General features: G+C 44.7%; 1 protein-coding gene across 1 annotated transcript in view; it reads left to right on the top strand.

Annotated features, from left to right (window-relative positions):
* LOC311121119 (BAG family molecular chaperone regulator 1-like) overlaps positions 1 to 21,330 on the top strand; it is a 29,323-nt gene that overhangs the window by 2,957 nt on the left and 5,036 nt on the right. Inside the window, exons 3-4 of the mRNA XM_084195651.1 lie at positions 19,476 to 19,558; positions 19,691 to 19,804. Of these exons, the coding sequence (XP_084051777.1) occupies positions 19,476 to 19,558; positions 19,691 to 19,804 (197 nt within the window). The remainder of the gene's footprint in view (positions 1 to 19,475; positions 19,559 to 19,690; positions 19,805 to 21,330) is intronic.

Genomic DNA, 21,330 nt, shown 5'->3' with positions numbered 1-21,330 from the left:
GTGTAGGTAGAGTCCAGTGTAGTGTAGTGTATAGGTAGAGTCCAGTCCAGTGTGTAGGTAGAGTCCAGTCCAGTGTGTGGGTAGAGTCCAGTCCAGTGTGTGTGGGTAGAGTCCAGTCCAGTGTAGTGTATAGGTAGAGTCCAGTCCAGTGTAGTGTATAGGTAGAGTCCAGTCCAGTGTAGTGTATAGGTAGAGTCCAGTCCAGTGTGTGGGTAGAGTCCAGTGTAGTGTATAGGTAGAGTCCAGTGTAGTGTATAGGTAGAGTCCAGTGTAGTGTATAGGTAGAGTCCAGTGTAGTGTATAGGTAGAGTCCAGTGTAGTGTATAGGTAGAGTCCAGTGTAGTGTATAGGTAGAGTCCAGTGTAGTGTATAGGTAGAGTCCAGTCCAGTGTAGTGTATAGGTAGAGTCCAGTCCAGTGTAGTGTATAGGTAGAGTCCAGTGTAGTGTATAGGTAGAGTCCAGTGTAGTGTATAGGTAGAGTCCAGTGTAGTGTATAGGTAGAGTCCAGTGTAGTGTATAGGTAGAGTCCAGTGTAGTGTATAGGTAGAGTCCAGTGTAGTGTATAGGTAGAGTCCAGTGTAGTGTATAGGTAGAGTCCAGTGTAGTGTATAGGTAGAGTCCAGTGTAGTGTATAGGTAGAGTCCAGTGTAGTGTATAGGTAGAGTCCAGTCCAGTGTAGTGTATAGGTAGAGTCCAGTCCAGTGTAGTGTATAGGTAGAGTCCAGTCCAGTGTAGTGTATAGGTAGAGTCCAGTCCAGTGTAGTGTATAGGTAGAGTCCAGTCCAGTGTAGTGTATAGGTAGAGTCCAGTCCAGTGTAGTGTATAGGTAGAGTCCAGTCCAGTGTAGTGTATAGGTAGAGTCCAGTGTAGTGTATAGGTAGAGTCCAGTGTAGTGTATAGGTAGAGTCCAGTCCAGTGTAGTGTATAGGTAGAGTCCAGTCCAGTGTAGTGTATAGGTAGAGTCCAGTGTAGTGTATAGGTAGAGTCCAGTCCAGTGTAGTGTATAGGTAGAGTCCAGTCCAGTGTAGTGTATAGGTAGAGTCCAGTCCAGTGTAGTGTATAGGTAGAGTCCAGTCCAGTGTAGTGTATAGGTAGAGTCCAGTCCAGTGTAGTGTATAGGTAGAGTCCAGTCCAGTGTAGTGTATAGGTAGAGTCCAGTCCAGTGTAGTGTATAGGTAGAGTCCAGTCCAGTGTAGTGTATAAGTAGAGTCCAGTCCAGTGTAGTGTATAGGTAGAGTCCAGTCCAGTGTAGTGTATAGGTAGAGTCCAGTGTAGTGTATAGGTAGAGTCCAGTGTAGTGTATAGGTAGAGTCCAGTCCAGTGTAGTGTATAGGTAGAGTCCAGTCCAGTGTAGTGTATAGGTAGAGTCCAGTCCAGTGTAGTGTATAGGTAGAGTCCAGTGTAGTGTGTAGGTAGAGTCCAGTGTAGTGTAGTATATAGGTAGAGTCCAGTGTAGTGTATAGGTAGAGTCCAGTGTAGTATGTAGGTAGAGTCCAGTGTAGTGTATAGGTAGAGTCCAGTGTAGTGTATAGGTAGAGTCCAGTGTAGTGTATAGGTAGAGTCCAGTGTAGTGTATAGGTAGAGTCCAGTGTAGTGTATAGGTAGAGTCCAGTGTAGTGTATAGGTAGAGTCCAGTGTAGTGTATAGGTAGAGTCCAGTGTAGTGTATGGGTAGAGTCCAGTGTAGTGTGTGGGTAGAGTCCAGTGTAGTGTTTAGGTAGAGTCCAGTGTAGTGTATAGGTAGAGTCCAGTGTAGTGTATAGGTAGAGTCCAGTGTAGTGTATAGGTAGAGTCCAGTGTAGTGTGTAGGTAGAGTCCAGTGTAGTGTGTAGGTAGAGTCCAGTGTAGTGTATAGGTAGAGTCCAGTGTAGTGTATAGGTAGAGTCCAGTGTAGTGTATAGGTAGAGTCCAGTGTAGAGTCCAGTGTAGTGTATAGGTAGAGTCCAGTGTAGTGTATAGGTAGAGTCCAGTGTAGTGTATAGGTAGAGTCCAGTGTAGTGTATAGGTAGAGTCCAGTGTAGTGTATAGGTAGAGTCCAGTCCAGTGTAGTGTATAGGTAGAGTCCAGTGTAGTGTGTGGGTAGAGTCCAGTCCAGTGTAGTGTATAGGTAGAGTCCAGTGTAGTGTATAGGTAGAGTCCAGTCCAGTGTAGTGTATAGGTAGAGTCCAGTGTAGTGTGTGGGTAGAGTCCAGTCCAGTGTAGTGTGTGGGTAGAGTCCAGTCCAGTGTAGTGTATAGGTAGAGTCCAGTGTAGTGTATAGGTAGAGTCCAGTGTAGTGTATAGGTAGAGTCCAGTGTAGTGTGTAGGTAGAGTCCAGTGTAGTGTATAGGTAGAGTCCAGTCCAGTGTAGTGTATAGGTAGAGTCCAGTCCAGTGTAGTGTATAGGTAGAGTCCAGTGTAGTGTATAGGTAGAGTCCAGTGTAGTGTAGTGTATAGGTAGAGTCCAGTGTAGTGTAGTGTGTAGGTAGAGTCCAGTGTAGTGTATAGGTAGAGTCCAGTGTAGTGTGTAGGTAGAGTCCAGTGTAGTGTATAGGTAGAGTCCAGTGTAGTGTGTAGGTAGAGTCCAGTGTAGTGTGTAGGTAGAGTCCAGTGTAGTGTATAGGTAGAGTCCAGTGTAGTGTGTAGGTAGAGTCCAGTGTAGTGTGTAGGTAGAGTCCAGTGTAGTGTGTAGGTAGAGTCCAGTGTAGTGTGTAGGTAGAGTCCAGTGTAGTGTATAGGTAGAGTCCAGTCCAGTGTAGTGTATAGGTAGAGTCCAGTCCAGTGTATAGGTAGAGTCCAGTGTAGTGTATAGGTAGAGTCCAGTGTAGTGTGTAGGTAGAGTCCAGTGTAGTGTGTAGGTAGAGTCCAGTCCAGTGTAGTGTGTAGGTAGAGTCCAGTCCAGTGTAGTGTATAGGTAGAGTCCAGTGTAGTGTATAGGTAGAGTCCAGTGTAGTGTATAGGTAGAGTCCATTGTAGTGTATAGGTAGAGTCCAGTCCAGTGTAGTGAATAGGTAGAGTCCAGTGTAGTGTATAGGTAGAGTCCAGTGTAGTGTATAGGTAGAGTCCAGTGTAGTGTATAGGTAGAGTCCAGTCCAGTGTAGTGTATAGGTAGAGTCCAGTCCAGTGTAGTGTATAGGTAGAGTCCAGTGTAGTGTATAGGTAGAGTCCAGTCCAGTGTAGTGTATAGGTAGAGTCCAGTGTAGTGTATAGGTAGAGTCCAGTGTAGTGTATAGGTAGAGTCCAGTGTAGTGTATAGGTAGAGTCCAGTGTAGTGTATAGGTAGAGTCCAATGTAGTGTGTAGGTAGAGTCCAGTGTAGTGTATAGGTAGAGTCCAGTGTAGTGTATAGGTAGAGTCCAGTGTAGTGTATAGGTAGAGTCCAGTGTAGTGTAGTGTATAGGTAGAGTCCAGTGTAGTGTGTAGGTAGAGTCCAGTCCAGTGTAGTGTATAGGTAGAGTCCAGTGTAGTGTATAGGTAGAGTCCAGTCCAGTGTAGTGTATAGGTAGAGTCCAGTCCAGTGTAGTGTATAGGTAGAGTCCAGTGTAGTGTATAGGTAGAGTCCAGTGTAGTGTGTGGGTAGAGTCCAGTGTAGTGTATAGGTAGAGTCCAGTGTAGTGTATAGGTAGAGTCCAGTGTAGTGTATAGGTAGAGTCCAGTCCAGTGTAGTGTATAGGTAGAGTCCAGTGAGTGTATAGGTAGAGTCCAGTGTAGTGTATAGGTAGAGTCCAGTGTAGTGTATAGGTAGAGTCCAGTGTAGTGTATAGGTAGAGTCCAGTCCAGTGTAGTGTATAGGTAGAGTCCAGTGAGTGTATAGGTAGAGTCCAGTGTAGTGTATAGGTAGAGTCCAGTGTAGTGTATAGGTAGAGTCCAGTGTAGTGTATAGGTAGAGTCCAGTCCAGTGTGTAGGTAGAGTCCGGTCCAGTGTGTAGGTAGAGTCCAGTGTAGTGTGTAGGTAGAGTCCAGTGTAGTGTATAGGTAGAGTCCAGTGTAGTGTGTAGGTAGAGTCCAGTGTAGTGTATAGGTAGAGTCCAGTGTAGTGTATAGGTAGAGTCCAGTGTAGTGTATAGGTAGAGTCCAGTCCAGTGTGTAGGTAGAGTCCAGTATAGTGTATAGGTAGAGTCCAGTGTAGTGTATAGGTAGAGTCCAGTCCAGTGTAGTGTATAGGTAGAGTCCAGTCCAGTGTAGTGTATAGGTAGAGTCCAGTGTAGTGTAGTGTGTAGGTAGAGTCCAGTGTAGTGTATAGGTAGAGTCCAGTGTAGTGTATAGGTAGAGTCCAGTGTAGTGTGTAGGTAGAGTCCAGTGTAGTGTATAGGTAGAGTCCAGTGTAGTGTATAGGTAGAGTCCAGTGTAGTGTATAGGTAGAGTCCAGTGTAGTGTGTAGGTAGAGTCCAGTGTAGTGTATAGGTAGTGTATAGGTAGAGTCCAGTGTAGTGTATAGGTAGAGTCCAGTGTAGTGTATAGGTAGAGTCCAGTGTAGTGTATAGGTAGAGTCCAGTGTAGTGTATAGGTAGAGTCCAGTGTAGTGTATAGGTAGAGTCCAGTGTAGTGTATAGGTAGAGTCCAGTGTAGTGTGTAGGTAGAGTCCAGTGTAGTGTATAGGTAGAGTCCAGTGTAGTGTATAGGTAGAGTCCAGTGTAGTGTAGTGTATAGGTAGATTCCAGTGTAGTGTATAGGTAGAGTCCAGTGTAGTGTATAGGTAGAGTCCAGTCCAGTGTAGTGTATAGGTAGAGTCCAGTGTAGTGTATAGGTAGAGTCCAGTGTAGTGTATAGGTAGAGTCCAGTGTAGTGTATAGGTAGAGTCCAGTGTAGTGTATAGGTAGAGTCCAGTGTAGTGTATAGGTAGAGTCCAGTGTAGTGTGTAGGTAGAGTCCAGTGTAGTGTATAGGTAGAGTCCAGTGTAGTATATAGGTAGAGTCCAGTGTAGTGTATAGGTAGAGTCCAGTGTAGTGTATAGGTAGAGTCCAGTGTAGTGTATAGGTAGAGTCCAGTGTAGTGTGTAGGTAGAGTCCAGTGTAGTGTATAGGTAGAGTCCAGTGTAGTGTATAGGTAGAGTCCAGTGTAGTGTATAGGTAGAGTCCAGTGTAGTGTATAGGTAGAGTCCAGTGTAGTGTATAGGTAGAGTCCAGTGTAGTGTATAGGTAGAGTCCAGTGTAGTGTATAGGTAGAGTCCAGTGTAGTGTATAGGTAGAGTCCAGTGTAGTGTATAGGTAGAGTCCAGTGTAGTGTATAGGTAGAGTCCAGTGTAGTGTATAGGTAGAGTCCAGTGTAGTGTATAGGTAGAGTCCAGTGTAGTATATAGGTAGAGTCCAGTGTAGTGTGTGGGTAGAGTCCAGTGTAGTGTATGGGTAGAGTCCAGTGTAGTGTGTGGGTAGAGTCCAGTGTAGTGTATAGGTAGAGTCCAGTGTAGTGTATAGGTAGAGTCCAGTGTAGTGTATAGGTAGAGTCCAGTGTAGTGTATAGGTAGAGTCCAGTGTAGTGTATAGGTAGAGTCCAGTGTAGTGTATAGGTAGAGTCCAGTGTAGTGTATAGGTAGAGTCCAGTGTAGTGTATAGGTAGAGTCCAGTGTAGTGTATAGGTAGAGTCCAGTGTAGTGTATAGGTAGAGTCCAGTGTAGTGTATAGGTAGAGTCCAGTGTAGTGTATAGGTAGAGTCCAGTCCAGTGTAGTGTATAGGTAGAGTCCAGTGTAGTGTATAGGTAGAGTCTAGTGTAGTGTATAGGTAGAGTCCAGTGTAGTGTATAGGTAGAGTCCAGTGTAGTGTGTAGGTAGAGTCCAGTCCAGTGTAGTGTGTAGGTAGAGTCCAGTCCAGTGTAGTGTATAGGTAGAGTCCAGTGTAGTGTATAGGTAGAGTCCAGTGTAGTGTATAGGTAGAGTCCAGTGTAGTGTATAGGTAGAGTCCAGTCCAGTGTAGTGTATAGGTAGAGTCCAGTGTAGTGTATAGGTAGAGTCCAGTGTAGTGTATAGGTAGAGTCCAGTCCAGTGTAGTGTATAGGTAGAGTCCAGTCCAGTGTAGTGTATAGGTAGAGTCCAGTGTAGTGTATAGGTAGAGTCCAGTCCAGTGTAGTGTATAGGTAGAGTCCAGTGTAGTGTATAGGTAGAGTCCAGTGTAGTGTATAGGTAGAGTCCAGTGTAGTGTATAGGTAGAGTCCAGTGTAGTGTATAGGTAGAGTCCAGTGTAGTGTATAGGTAGAGTCCAATGTAGTGTGTAGGTAGAGTCCAGTGTAGTGTATAGGTAGAGTCCAGTGTAGTGTATAGGTAGAGTCCAGTGTAGTGTATAGGTAGAGTCCAGTGTAGTGTATAGGTAGAGTCCAGCCCAGTGTAGTGTATAGGTAGAGTCCAGTGTAGTGTGTAGGTAGAGTCCAGTCCAGTGTAGTGTATAGGTAGAGTCCAGTGTAGTGTATAGGTAGAGTCCAGTCCAGTGTAGTGTATAGGTAGAGTCCAGTCCAGTGTAGTGTATAGGTAGAGTCCAGTGTAGTGTATAGGTAGAGTCCAGTGTAGTGTATAGGTAGAGTCCAGTCCAGTGTAGTGTATAGGTAGAGTCCAGTGAGTGTATAGGTAGAGTCCAGTGTAGTGTATAGGTAGAGTCCAGTGTAGTGTATAGGTAGAGTCCAGTGTAGTGTATAGGTAGAGTCCAGTCCAGTGTAGTGTATAGGTAGAGTCCAGTCCAGTGTAGTGTATAGGTAGAGTCCAGTCCAGTGTAGTGTATAGGTAGAGTCCAGTCCAGTGTAGTGTATAGGTAGAGTCCAGTGTAGTGTATAGGTAGAGTCCAGTGTAGTGTATAGGTAGAGTCCAGTGTAGTGTATAGGTAGAGTCCAGTCCAGTGTGTAGGTAGAGTCCGGTCCAGTGTGTAGGTAGAGTCCAGTGTAGTGTGTAGGTAGAGTCCAGTGTAGTGTATAGGTAGAGTCCAGTGTAGTGTGTAGGTAGAGTCCAGTGTAGTGTATAGGTAGAGTCCAGTGTAGTGTATAGGTAGAGTCCAGTGTAGTGTATAGGTAGAGTCCAGTCCAGTGTGTAGGTAGAGTCCAGTGTAGAGTCCAGTGTAGTGTATAGGTAGAGTCCAGTCCAGTGTAGTGTATAGGTAGAGTCCAGTGTAGTGTAGTGTGTAGGTAGAGTCCAGTGTAGTGTATAGGTAGAGTCCAGTGTAGTGTATAGGTAGAGTCCAGTGTAGTGTGTAGGTAGAGTCCAGTGTAGTGTGTAGGTAGAGTCCAGTGTAGTGTATAGGTAGAGTCCAGTGTAGTGTATAGGTAGAGTCCAGTGTAGTGTATAGGTAGAGTCCAGTGTAGTGTGTAGGTAGAGTCCAGTGTAGTGTATAGGTAGTGTATAGGTAGAGTCCAGTGTAGTGTATAGGTAGAGTCCAGTGTAGTGTATAGGTAGAGTCCAGTGTAGTGTATAGGTAGAGTCCAGTGTAGTGTAGTGTATAGGTAGATTCCAGTGTAGTGTATAGGTAGAGTCCAGTGTAGTGTATAGGTAGAGTCCAGTCCAGTGTAGTGTATAGGTAGAGTCCAGTGTAGTGTATAGGTAGAGTCCAGTGTAGTGTATAGGTAGAGTCCAGTGTAGTGTATAGGTAGAGTCCAGTGTAGTGTATAGGTAGAGTCCAGTGTAGTGTGTAGGTAGAGTCCAGTGTAGTGTGTAGGTAGAGTCCAGTGTAGTGTATAGGTAGAGTCCAGTGTAGTATATAGGTAGAGTCCAGTGTAGTGTATAGGTAGAGTCCAGTGTAGTGTATAGGTAGAGTCCAGTGTAGTGTGTAGGTAGAGTCCAGTGTAGTGTGTAGGTAGAGTCCAGTGTAGTGTGTAGGTAGAGTCCAGTGTAGTGTGTAGGTAGAGTCCAGTGTAGTGTGTAGGTAGAGTCCAGTGTAGTGTATAGGTAGAGTCCAGTGTAGTGTATAGGTAGAGTCCAGTGTAGTGTATAGGTAGAGTCCAGTGTAGTATATAGGTAGAGTCCAGTGTAGTGTATAGGTAGAGTCCAGTGTAGTGTATGGGTAGAGTCCAGTGTAGTGTGTGGGTAGAGTCCAGTGTAGTGTATAGGTAGAGTCCAGTGTAGTGTATAGGTAGAGTCCAGTGTAGTGTATAGGTAGAGTCCAGTGTAGTATATAGGTAGAGTCCAGTGTAGTGTATAGGTAGAGTCCAGTGTAGTGTATAGGTAGAGTCCAGTGTAGTGTATAGGTAGAGTCCAGTGTAGTGTATAGGTAGAGTCCAGTGTAGTGTATAGGTAGAGTCCAGTGTAGTGTATAGGTAGAGTCCAGTGTAGTGTATAGGTAGAGTCCAGTCCAGTGTAGTGTATAGGTAGAGTCCAGTGTAGTGTATAGGTAGAGTCTAGTGTAGTGTATAGGTAGAGTCCAGTGTAGTGTATAGGTAGAGTCCAGTGTAGTGTATAGGTAGAGTCCAGTCCAGTGAGTGTATAGGTAGAGTCCAGTCCAGTGTAGTGTATAGGTAGAGTCCAGTGTAGTGTATAGGTAGAGTCCAGTGAGTGTGTGGGTAGAGTCCAGTGTAGTGTATAGGTAGAGTCCAGTACAGTGTAGTGTATAGGTAGAGTCCAGTGTAGTGTATAGGTAGAGTCCAGTGTAGTGTGTGGGTAGAGTCCGGTCCAGTGTAGTGTATAGGTAGAGTCCAGTGTAGTGTATAGGTAGAGTCCAGTGAGTGTGTGGGTAGAGTCCAGTGTAGTGTATAGGTAGAGTCCAGTGTAGTGTATAGGTAGAGTCCAGTGTAGTGTGTAGGTAGAGTCCAGTGTAGTGTATAGGTAGAGTCCAGTCCAGTGTAGTGTATAGGTAGAGTCCAGTCCAGTGTAGTGTATAGGTAGAGTCCAGTCCAGTGTAGTGTATAGGTAGAGTCCAGTGTAGTGTATAGGTAGAGTCCAGTCCAGTGTAGTGTATAGGTAGAGTCCAGTCCAGTGTAGTGTATAGGTAGAGTCCAGTCCAGTGTAGTGTATAGGTAGAGTCCAGTCCAGTGTATAGGTAGAGTCCAGTGTAGTGTATAGGTAGAGTCCAGTCCAGTGTAGTGTATAGGTAGAGTCCAGTGTAGTGTATAGGTAGAGTCCAGTGTAGTGTATAGGTAGAGTCCAGTGTAGTGTATAGGTAGAGTCCAGTGTAGTGTGTAGGTAGAGTCCAGTGTAGTGTATAGGTAGAGTCCAGTCCAGTGTAGTGTATAGGTAGAGTCCAGTCCAGTGTAGTGTATAGGTAGAGTCCAGTCCAGTGTAGTGTATAGGTAGAGTCCAGTGTAGTGTATAGGTAGAGTCCAGTGTAGTGTATAGGTAGAGTCCAGTGTAGTGTATAGGTAGAGTCCAGTGTAGTGTATAGGTAGAGTCCAGTGTAGTGTATAGGTAGAGTCCAGTCCAGTGTAGTGTATAGGTAGAGTCCAGTGTAGTGTATAGGTAGAGTCTAGTGTAGTGTATAGGTAGAGTCCAGTGTAGTGTATAGGTAGAGTCCAGTCTAGTGTATAGGTAGAGTCCAGTCCAGTGAGTGTATAGGTAGAGTCCAGTCCAGTGTAGTGTATAGGTAGAGTCCAGTGTAGTGTATAGGTAGAGTCCAGTGAGTGTGTGGGTAGAGTCCAGTGTAGTGTATAGGTAGAGTCCAGTACAGTGTAGTGTATAGGTAGAGTCCAGTGTAGTGTATAGGTAGAGTCCAGTGTAGTGTGTGGGTAGAGTCCGGTCCAGTGTAGTGTATAGGTAGAGTCCAGTGTAGTGTATAGGTAGAGTCCAGTGAGTGTGTGGGTAGAGTCCAGTGTAGTGTATAGGTAGAGTCCAGTGTAGTGTATAGGTAGAGTCCAGTGAGTGTGTGGGTAGAGTCCAGTGTAGTGTATAGGTAGAGTCCAGTGTAGTGTATAGGTAGAGTCCAGTGAGTGTGTGGGTAGAGTCCAGTGTAGTGTATAGGTAGAGTCCAGTGTAGTGTATAGGTAGAGTCCAGTGTAGTGTGTAGGTAGAGTCCATTGTAGTGTATAGGTAGATTCCAGTCCAGTGTAGTGTATAGGTAGAGTCCAGTGTAGTGTATAGGTAGAGTCCAGTGTAGTGTATAGGTAGAGTCCAGTGTAGTGTATAGGTAGAGTCCAGTCCAGTGAGTGTGTAGGTAGAGTCCAGTCCAGTGTAGTGTATAGGTAGAGTCCAGTGTAGTGTATAGGTAGAGTCCAGTCCAGTGTAGTGTATAGGTAGAGTCCAGTCCAGTGTAGTGTATAGGTAGAGTCCAGTCCAGTGTAGTGTATAGGTAGAGTCCAGTCCAGTCCAGTGTATAGGTAGAGTCCAGTGTAGTGTATAGGTAGAGTCCAGTCCAGTGTAGTGTATAGGTAGAGTCCAGTGTAGTGTATAGGTAGAGTCCAGTGTAGTGTGTAGGTAGAGTCCAGTGTAGTGTATAGGTAGAGTCCAGTCCAGTGTAGTGTATAGGTAGAGTCCAGTCCAGTGTAGTGTATAGGTAGAGTCCAGTCCAGTGTAGTGTATACGTAGAGTCCAGTCCAGTCCAGTGTATAGGTAGAGTCCAGTGTAGTGTATAGGTAGAGTCCAGTCCAGTGTAGTGTATAGGTAGAGTCCAGTGTAGTGTATAGGTAGAGTCCAGTGTAGTGTGTAGGTAGAGTCCAGTGTAGTGTATAGGTAGAGTCCAGTCCAGTGTAGTGTATAGGTAGAGTCCAGTCCAGTGTAGTGTATAGGTAGAGTCCAGTCCAGTGTAGTGTATAGGTAGAGTCCAGTGTAGTGTATAGGTAGAGTCCAGTCCAGTGTAGTGTATAGGTAGAGTCCAGTCCAGTGTAGTGTATAGGTAGAGTCCAGTCCAGTGTAGTGTATAGGTAGAGTCCAGTCCAGTGTAGTGTATAGGTAGAGTCCAGTCCAGTGTAGTGTATAGGTAGAGTCCAGTGTAGTGTATAGGTAGAGTCCAGTGTAGTGTATAGGTAGAGTCCAGTGTAGTGTATAGGTAGAGTCCAGTGTAGTGTATAGGTAGAGTCCAGTGTAGTGTGTAGGTAGAGTCCAGTGTAGTGTATAGGTAGAGTCCAGTCCAGTGTAGTGTATAGGTAGAGTCCAGTCCAGTGTAGTGTATAGGTAGAGTCCAGTCCAGTGTAGTGTATAGGTAGAGTCCAGTGAGTGTATAGGTAGAGTCCAGTGTAGTGTATAGGTAGAGTCCAGTGTGTAGGTAGAGTCCAGTCCAGTGTGTAGGTAGAGTCCAGTGAGTGTGTGGGTAGAGTCCAGTGAGTGTGTGGGTAGAGTCCAGTGAGTGTGTGGGTAGAGTCCAGTGTAGTGTGTAAAGAGCCGGTGCAAGAGAGTCAGTGCAACAACAAAGAGGGGGTCAATACAAATAGTCCAGGTAGCCATTTGATTAACTGTTCAGCAGTCTTATGGCTTGGGGGTGGAAGCTTTTCAGGAGCCTTTTGGTCCCAGACTTGGCGCTCCGGTACCGCTTGCCATGCTATAGAAGAGAGAACAGTCAATGATTTGGGTGACTGCGGTCTTTGACCATTTTTAGGGCCTTCCTTTGACACCACCTGGTATAGAGGTCCTGGGTGGCAGGGAGCTCGGCCCAAGTGATGTGCTGGCCGTACACACTATCCTCTTTAACTCCTTACGGTTGGATGCCAAGCAGTTGCCGTACCAAGCGATGATGCAGCCAGTCAAGATGCTCTCAATGGTGCAGCTGTATAACTTCTTGAGGATCTGAGGGCCCATGCCACATCTTTTCAGCCTCCTGAGGGGGAAGAGGAGTTGTCGTGCCTTCTTCACGACTGTGTTGGTGTGTTTGGACCATGATGGGTCCTTAGTGATGTGGACACCGAGGAACTTGAAGCTCTCGACCCGCTCCACTACAGCCATCGATCTATGTGAATGGGAGCGTGCTCGGCCATCCATTTCCTATAGTCAAAGATTAGCTCCTTTGTCTTGCTCTCATTGAGGGAGAGGTTGTTGTCCTGGCACCACACTGCCAGGTCTCTGACCTCCTCCCTATAGGCTGTCTTATCGTCGTCGGTGATCAGGCCTACCGCCGTTGGGTTGTCGGCAAACTTGATGATGGTGTTGGAGCCGTGCGCGGCCACGCAGTCGTGGGTGAACAGGGAGTACAGGATGGCACTAAGCACACACCACTGAGGGGCCCCCGTGTTGTGGGTCAGCGTGGTGGATGTGCTGTGGGCTATCCTCACCATCTGGGTGCGGCTCGTCAGGAAGTCCAGGATCCAGTTGCAAAGGAATGTGTTCAGTCCCAGGGTCCTGAGCTTAGTGATGAGCTTGGAGGGCACTATGGCGTTGAATGCTGAGCTGTAGTCAATGAACAGCATTCTCACGTAGGTGTTCCTTTTGTCCAGGTGGGAAAGTGCAGTGTGGAGTGCAATCTGTGAATCTGTTGGGGAGGTATGCGACTTGGAGTGTGGGTCCAGGGTGTCTGGGATGATGGTGTTGATGTACTTAAAGCCTTTAGCCGTATCCTTATTCTACTCCTTCTCTGTTCCTCTGGTGATGTAGAGGTTAACCCAGGCCCTGTAGCCCCCAGTATCACTCCTACTCCCCAGGCGCCTTGGTTTCTTGCACGTTAACATCCGAAGCCTCCTTCCTAAGTTTGAGTTATTCACTGCGTTAGCACACTCCGCCAACCCTGATGTTCTAGCAGAGTCTGAATCCTGGCTTAGGAAGGCCACCAAAAATTCTGAAATTTCCATCCCCAACTACAACATTTTCCATCTCGATAGAACTGCCAAAGGGGGTGGGGTTGCAATCTACTGTAGAGATAGCCTGCAGAGCTCTATCGTACTATCCAGGTCTGTGCCCAAACAGTTTGAGCTTCTACTTTTAAAAATCAACCTTTCCAGAAATAAGTCTCTCACTGTTGCCGCTTGCTACAGACCCCCCTCAGCCCTGAGCTGTGCCCTGGACACCATATGTGAACTGATTGCCCCCCATCTATCCTCAGAGTTCGTACTGCTTGGTGACCTAAACTGGGATATGCTTAACACCCCGGCCAACCTACAATCTAAATTATCAAGGAACCTACCAGGTACAACCCTAAATCTGTAAACATGGGCACCCTCATAGATATCATCCTGACAAATGTACCCTCTAAATACACCTCCACTGTCTTCAACAAGGATCTCAACGATCACTGCCTTATTGCCTGCGTCCATAATGGGTCCGCGGTCAAACGACCACCCCTCATCACTGTCAAACGCTCCCTAAAACACTTTAGCGAGCAGGCCTTTCTAATTGACCTGGCCCGGGTATCCTGGATGGATATTGACCTCATTCCGTCAGTAGAGGATGCCTGGTTGTTCTTTAAAAGTGCTTTCCTCTCAATCTTAAATAAGCATGCCCCATTCAAAAAATTCAGAACTAAGAACATATATAGCCCCTGGTTCTCCTCAGACATGACTGCCCTTGACCAGCACAAAAACATCCTGTGGTGTACTGCATTAGCATCGAACAGCCCCCACGATATGCAACTTTTCAGGGAAGTCAGGAACCAATATACACAATCAGTTAGGAAAGCAAAGGCTATCTTTTTCAAACAGAAATGTGCATCCTGTAGCACAAACTCCAAAACGTTTTGGGACACTGTAAAGTCCATGGAGAATAAGAGCACCTCCTCCCAACTTCCCACTGCACTGAGGCTAGGAAACACTATCACCACCGATAAATCTACAATAATTGAGAATTTCAACAAGCATTTTGCTACGTCTGGCCATGCTTTCCACCTGGCTACCACTACCCCGGCCACCAGCTCTGCACCCTCCGCTGCAACTTGCCCATGCCCCCCCCCCTGTTTCTCCTTCACACAAATTCAGACAGCTGATGTTCTGAAAGAGCTGAAAAATCTGGACCCCTACAAATCAGCTCGGCTAGACAATCTGGACCCTTTCGTTCTAAAAATTAGCCGCCGAAATTGTCACAACCCCTATTACTAGCCTGTTCAACCTCTCTTTCGTAACGTCTGAGATCCCCAGAGATTGGAAAGCTGCTGCGATCATCCCCCTCTTCAAAGAGGGTGACACTCTGGATCCAAACTGTTACAGACCTATATCCATCCTGCCCTGCCTTTCGAAAGTATTTGAAAGCCAAGTTAACAAACAGATCACCGACCATTTCGAATCCCACCGTACCTTCTCCGCTATGCAATCCGGTTTACGAGCTGGTCATGGGTGCACCTCAGCCACGCTCAAGGTCCTAAACGGTATTATAACCGCGATCGATAAAAGACAGTACTGCGCAGCCGTCTTCATTGACCTGGCCAAGGCTTTCGACTCTGTCAACCACCGCATTCTTATTGGCAGACTAAATAGCCTTGGTTTCTCTAATGACTGCCTCGCCTGGTTCACCAACTACTTCTCAGATCGAGTTCAATGTGTCAAATCGGAGGGCCTGTTGTCTGGACCTCTGGCCGTCTCTATAGGGTTCAATTCTCGAGCCGACTCTATTCTCTGTGTATATCAATGATGTCGCTCTTGCTGCTGGTGACGCACGGATCCACCTCTACGCAGACGACACCATTTTGTATACATCTGGCCCTTCATTGGACACTGTGTTAACAAACCTCCAAACGAGCTTCAATGCCATAAAACATAGCCCCCGTAGCCTCCAACTGCTCTTAAACACTAGTAATACTAAATGCATGCTCTTCAACCGAACGCTGCTTGCACCCGCCCACCCGACTAGAATCACTACTCTCGGCGGGTCTGACCTAGAGTATGTGGACAACTACAAATACCTAGGTGTCTGGTTAGACTCTCCTTCCAGACTCACATTAAGCATCTCCAATCAAAAGTTGGATCTAGAATCGGCTTCCTATTTCGCAACAAAGCCTCCTTCACTCATGCTGCCAAACATGCCCTCGTAAAACTGACTATCCTACGATCCTTGACTTCGGCGATGTCATTTACAAAATAGCCTCCAACACTCTACTCAGCAAATTGGATGTAGTCTATCACAGTGCCATCCGTTTTGTCTCCAAAGCCCCATATACTACCCACCATTGTGACCTGTACGCCCTTGTTGGCTGGCCCTCACTACATATTCGTTGCCAAACCCACTGGCTCCAGGTCATCTATAAATCACTGCTAGGCAAATCCCCGTCTTATCTTAGCTCACTGGTTACCATAGCAACACCCACCCGTAGTCTGCGCTCCAGCAGGTATATCTCACTGGTCATCCCCAAAGCCAACACCTCCTTTGGCCGCCATTCCTTCCAGTTCTCTGCTGCCAATGACTGGAACGAACTGCAAGAATCTCTGAAGCTGGAGACTCTTATCTCCCTCACTAACTTTAAGCGTCAGTTGTCAGAGCAGCTTACCGATCACTGCACCTGTACACAGCCCATCTGTAATTAGCCCACCCAACTACCTCATCCCCATATTGTTATTTATTTTGCTCATTTGCACCCCAGTATCTCTATTTGCACATCATATTTTGCACATCTATCATTCCAGTGTTAATTACGAAATTGTAACTATTCATAACTTACTACATTTGCACACACTGTATATATATTTTCTGTTGTATTTTTTGACTTTATGTTTTGTTTTACCCCATATGTAACTCTTGTGTTGTTGTTTTTAATCGCACTGCTTTGCTTTATCTTGGCCAGGTTGCAGTTGTAAATGAGAACTTGTTCTCAACTGGTTTACCTGGTTAAATAAAGGTTAAATAAAAATAAAAAATGTGAGCCATGACCAGCCTTTCAAAGCATTTCATGGCTACAGGGCGATTAGTCATTTAGACAAGTTACCTTGGCGTTCTTGGGCACAGAGACTGTGGTGGTCTGCTTGAAACATGTAGGTATTACAGACAGGGTCAGGGAGAGGTTGAACATGTCAGTGAAGACACTTGTCAGCTGGTCAGACCATGCTCTGAGTATGTATCCTGGTAATCCATCTGGCCCTGAGGAATGTTAATGAATGTGAACGTTAACTTCTTAAGTATCGGACCCTTTTTTTTCAATTGTTCCCTAAAATGACATACCCAAATCTAACTGCCTGTAGCTCAGGACCTGAAGCAAGGATATGCTTCAGGTACCATTTGAAAGGAAACACTTTGAAGTTTGTGGAAATGTGAAATGAATGTAGGAGAATATAACACATTACATCTGGTAAAAGATAATACAAACAAAAAAACATGCGTTTTCTATATTTTTTGTTCCATCATCTTTGAAATGCAAGAGAAAGGCCTCAATATAATATTGCAGTTTAGGCGCAATTAAGATTTTGGCCAATAGATTGCAACAGTGTGTGCAAAGTTTCAGATTGATCCAGTGAAGCATTGCAATACTGGACTATTTTGTATCAAATCTGCCCAAATGTGCCGAATTGGTCAATTGATATATTTTCAAGTATATATCTATAGAGAACATACAAAAATGATATGGTAATACAAAATGTAAGTTTACACACTCCCAGGAATGTCATTCATGATGGATCATTAGCTTATACACTAACTTTCACACATCTAGATGGCCGGGCGGGGTGGGTGTGGAGCCAGAGACAGCAGGGGTTCAAACTGTAGAACCCAGTTCCTACATTTGAATATACACATTTATTTTATCAAACAAAACTATGCTACATTTTATCTCTGGGACCCTTAGGATGACAAATCGGAGCAAGATTACTGAATGTAAGTACATTATTTACCTTCAGAGGTGAATGTATCAAACCAGTTGCGGTGATGACTTTTTTGTTGTTGTGCACTCTCCTCAAACAATAGCATGGTCTTTTTTCACTGTAATAGCTACTGTAAATTTGACAGTACTGTTAGATTAACAATAATTTTATATTTCTGCCCATATAAGACATGTCTATGTCCTGGAAAGTTTGCTGTTACTTACAACAGCCATGCTAATCACATTAGTGCACGTTAGCTCAACCGTCCCGTATATGGGACACCGATCCCTAACCTGTTTAAAGGTATTACTCACATCGGCTATGAAGAGCGTGATCACACAGTCATCCGGAACAGCTGGTGCTCTCATGCATGGTTCAGTGTTGCTTGCCTCAAAGCGAGCATAGAAGGCATTTAGCCTGTCTGGTAGGCGAGGAAGAGCTTTGGGAGAGCTTTGAATGCATTTCTATGTGTGGAGTAAAGGTGATCTAGAGTTTTTCACATCTAGTTGCACAGGTGACATGCTGGTAGAAATTAGGTAAGACTGATTTTAGCTTCCCTGCATTAAAGTCCCCGGCCACCAGGAGCGCCACCTCTGGATGTGCATATTGTTGTTTACTTATGGCCTTACACAGCTCGTTCAGTGTGGTCTTAGTGCCAGCATCAGTTTGTGGTGGTACATAGACCGCTACGAAAACTATACAGTACCAGTCAAAAGTCTGGACACACCTACTCATTCAAGGGTTTTTCTTTATTTTTTACTATTTTCTACATTGTAGAATAATCGTGAAGACAAACTATGAAGTAACACATATGGAATCATGTAGTAACCAAAAAAGTGTTAAACAAATCAAAATATAATAAATAAATAATAATAAATAAAATATATTTTATATTTGAGATTCTTCAAATAGCCACCCTTTGCCTTGATGACAGGCCTCCTGTAGCTCAGTTGGTAGAGCATGGCGCTTGCGGGTTCGATTCCCACGGGGGGCCAGTATGAAAAATGTATGCACTCACTAACTGTAAGTCGCTCTGGATAAGAGCGTCTGCTATATGACTAAAATGTAAATGTAATGACAGCTTCACCAGGAATGCTTTTCCAACAGTCTTGAAGGAGTTCCCACATATGCTGAGCACTTGTTGGCTGTTTTTCCTTCACTCTGCGGTCCAACTCATCCCAAACCATCTCAATTGGGTTGAGGTCGGGGGATTGTGGAGGCCAGGTCATCTAATGCAGCACTCCATCACTCTCCTTCTTGGTCAAATAGCCCTTACACAGCCTGGAGGTGTGTTTTGGGTCATTGTCCTGTTGAAAAACAAATAATAGTCCCACTAAGCCCAAACCAGATGGGATGGCGTATCGCTGCAGAATGCTGTGGTAGCCATGCTGGTTAAGTGTGCCTTGAATTCTAAATAAATCACAGACAGTGTCACCAGCAAAGCACCCCCACACCATAACACGCCCTCCTCCATGCTTTACAGTGAGAACTACACGTGGAGATCATCCGTTCACCCACACCGCGTCTCACAAAGACACGGCAGTTGGAACCAAAAATCTCACATTTGGACTCCAGACCAAAGGACACATTTCCACCGGTCTAATGTCAATTTCTCGTGTTTCTTGGCCCAAGCAGGTCTCTTCTTCTTATTGGTGTCCTTTAGTAGTGGTTTCTTTGCAGCAATTCGACCATGAAGGCCTGATTCACACAGTCTCCTCTGAACAGTTGATGTTGAGATGTGTCTGTGACTTGAACTCTGTGAAGCATTTATTTGGGCTGCAATTTCTGAGGCTGGTAACTCTAATGAACTTATCCTCTGCAGCAGAGGTAACTCTGGGTCTTCGATTCCTGTGGCGGTCCTCATGAGAGCCAGTTTCATCATAGCGCTTGATGGTTTTTGCAACTGCACTTGAAGAAACTTTCAAAGTTCTTGAAATGTTCCATATTGACTGACCTTCATGTCTTAAAGTAATGATGGACTGTCATTTCTCTTTGCTTATTTGAGCAGTTCTTGCCATAATATGGACTTGGTCTTTTACCAAATAGGGCTATCTTCTGTATACCCCCCTACCTTGTCACAACACAACTGATTGGCTCAAACGCATTAAGAAGGAAAGAAACTCCACAAATTAACTTTTAAGAAGGCACACCTGTTAATTGAAATGCATTCCAGGTGACTACCTCATGAATCCGGTTGAGAGAATGCCAAGAGTTTGCAAAGCTGTCATCAAGGTTCAGGGTGGCTACTTTGAATATAAAATATATTTTGATTTGTTTAACACTTTTTTGCTTTCCATATGTTTTATTTCATCGTTTTGTAAAAAAATAAAGAAAAACCCTTGAATGAGTAGGTGTGTCCACACTTTTGACTGGTAGTGTAGATTAACTCTCTTGGTAAACAGTGTGGTCTACAGCTTATCATGAGGTAATCTAACTCAGGTGAGCAGAACCTCCAGACTTCCTTAACATTAGAGATCGCGCTCCAGCTGTTGTTAACAAAGAGACACACACCTCCCCCTTAACCTTACCTGGAGCTGTCTCGTCAGGGGGCCCGCTCGTTTGCCCCTCTAGTCCCGGAGATTAGGGCCTGGTCTGGAATGAGCAGTCATACCACAGCTGCTGTTCTAATGCCCAGAAGCTGTTTTCGGTCATAGGAAACGATGGTGGAAATATTAGGTACAAAAAATGTTAAAATCAGCGTGAAAACCCCCCACACAAAATAGCAGAATCCACTGCAGCGACATCTTGACCTGACCTAATTAAAGTTGTAGTAAGAGAGATCCATTAGGCTGGACACTTTTCTAAGGTGTTGGCAACAGAGCAGAAACAGACTATTACTACTGCCTCTGCCAAGAAGACTGGCCTGTATGGCACAGGTCGTACTATATTGCACTCACCTCTAACCACAGGGTAGCTGGTTCAAGCTCCACCTTGATGCCTCTGCTGTCCTGTTGTTTCAGGGAAGTCACTGAAGGAGATGGAGGAGAGTCTGTCCAGCTTTGGAATCAAACAGGGATGTAAACTCATGATGATTGGGAAGAGGGTAAGACCTTCGTAGTTCTGCTGTCTGACTGGCACTCACTCATTTGTTTATTCATTCGGTCAATCATTCATTTGTTCGTTCATTCATTCCTAAAATGGTTTGAATACAGACCTGTGTGTTGTCTCCTCTCAGAACAGCCCAGAGGAGGAGTCCGAGCTGAAGAAGTTGAAGGACATTGAGAAGTCAGTAGAAGAGACTGCTAAGAAACTGGAGAAGGTGGATGGAGAGCTGACAGGCCTGAAGAATGTATGTTCTGATACTTTATATCTACATATATATTTTTGTTGTTACAACCTGAATTTAAAATTACTTAAATTAAGATGTAGTGTCACTGATCTACACACAATACCCCATGTCATTTTACATTTACATTTTAGTCATTTAGCAGACGCTCTTAACCAGAGCGACTTACAGGAGCAATTAGGGTTAAGTGCCTTGCTCAAGGGCACATTAACGTCATTTAGCAGACGCTCTTAGCCAGAGCGACTCACAAATTGGTGCGTTCACCCTATAGCCAGTGGGATAACCACTTTACAAGTCAAAGTGACATTTTGTTTGTAGAATGTTAAAAAAATTGATAAAACATTTCAAGTATTCAACCCCCTTTGTTATGGCAAGCCTAAATAAGTTCAGGAGTTTTGAATGACTACCCCATCTCTGTACCCCACACATCTGTAAGGTCCCTCAATCGAGTAGTGAATTTCAAGCACAAATTCAACCACAAAGACCAGGGAGGCTTTTCAATGCCTCAGAAAGAATGGCACCTATTGGTAGGTGTGTAGAAAACAAAAAAACAAAGCAGACGCTGAATATCCCTTTAGCATGGTGAAGTTATGACACTTTGGATGGTGTATCAATAAACCCAGTCAATACAAAGGTACAGGCGTCCTTCCTAACTCAGTTGCCGGAGAGGAAGGAAACCGATCAGGGATTTCACCATGAGGCCAATGGTGACTTTAAAACAGAGTTTAATGGCTGTGATGGGAGGGAACAGAGGATGGATCAACATTGTAGTTATTCCACAGTACTAACCTCATTGACAGTGAAAATAAGGATATTCTAAAACATGCATCCTGTTTGTAACAAGCCACTAAAGTAATACTGCAAAAAATGTCGCAAAGAAATTAACTTTTAGTCCTGAATACAAAGCATTATGTTTGGGGCAAATACAACACATCACTGAGTACCACTCTTTTTATTTTGACGGTGACTGCATCACGTTATGGGTATGCTTGTCATCGGCAACGACTACTGAGTTTTTTAGGATAAAATAAACGGAATACAGCTATAAGCACAGGCTAAATCCTCGAGGAAAACCTGGTTCAGTGTGCTTTACAACAGACACTGGGAGATGAATTCACCTTTCAGCAGGACAATAACCTAAAACACAAGGTCAAATCTACACTGGGTTGCTTACCAAGACGACATTGAATGTTCCTGAGTGGCCTAGTTACAGTTTTGACAAGTCAAGACTTGAATGATCAGCAATCAACTTGACAGAGCTTGAAGAATTTTAAAGATTAATGTGCAAATATTGTAAAATCCAGGTGTGCAAAGCTCTTAGAGACTTACCCCAAAAGACTCACAGCTGTAATCACTACCAAATGTGCTTCTACAAAGTAAATTAGATATTTCTGTATTTCATTTTGAATACATTTATAAAAATGTCTGAAAACATGTTTTCAATTTGCCATTATGTGGATGGGTGAGATCAACAAAACATTTTTTAGATCCATTTTGAATTCAGGCTGAAACAACAAAATGGAATAAGT

This window comes from Coregonus lavaretus (genome assembly GCF_964263955.1).
Source record: "Coregonus lavaretus genome assembly, contig: HAP1_SCAFFOLD_359, whole genome shotgun sequence".
NCBI classification, from domain to species: Eukaryota; Metazoa; Chordata; class Actinopteri; order Salmoniformes; family Salmonidae; genus Coregonus; species Coregonus lavaretus.
Note: the sequence above shows the minus strand (reverse complement) of the source record. Positions and strands in the feature narration are given on the sequence as shown.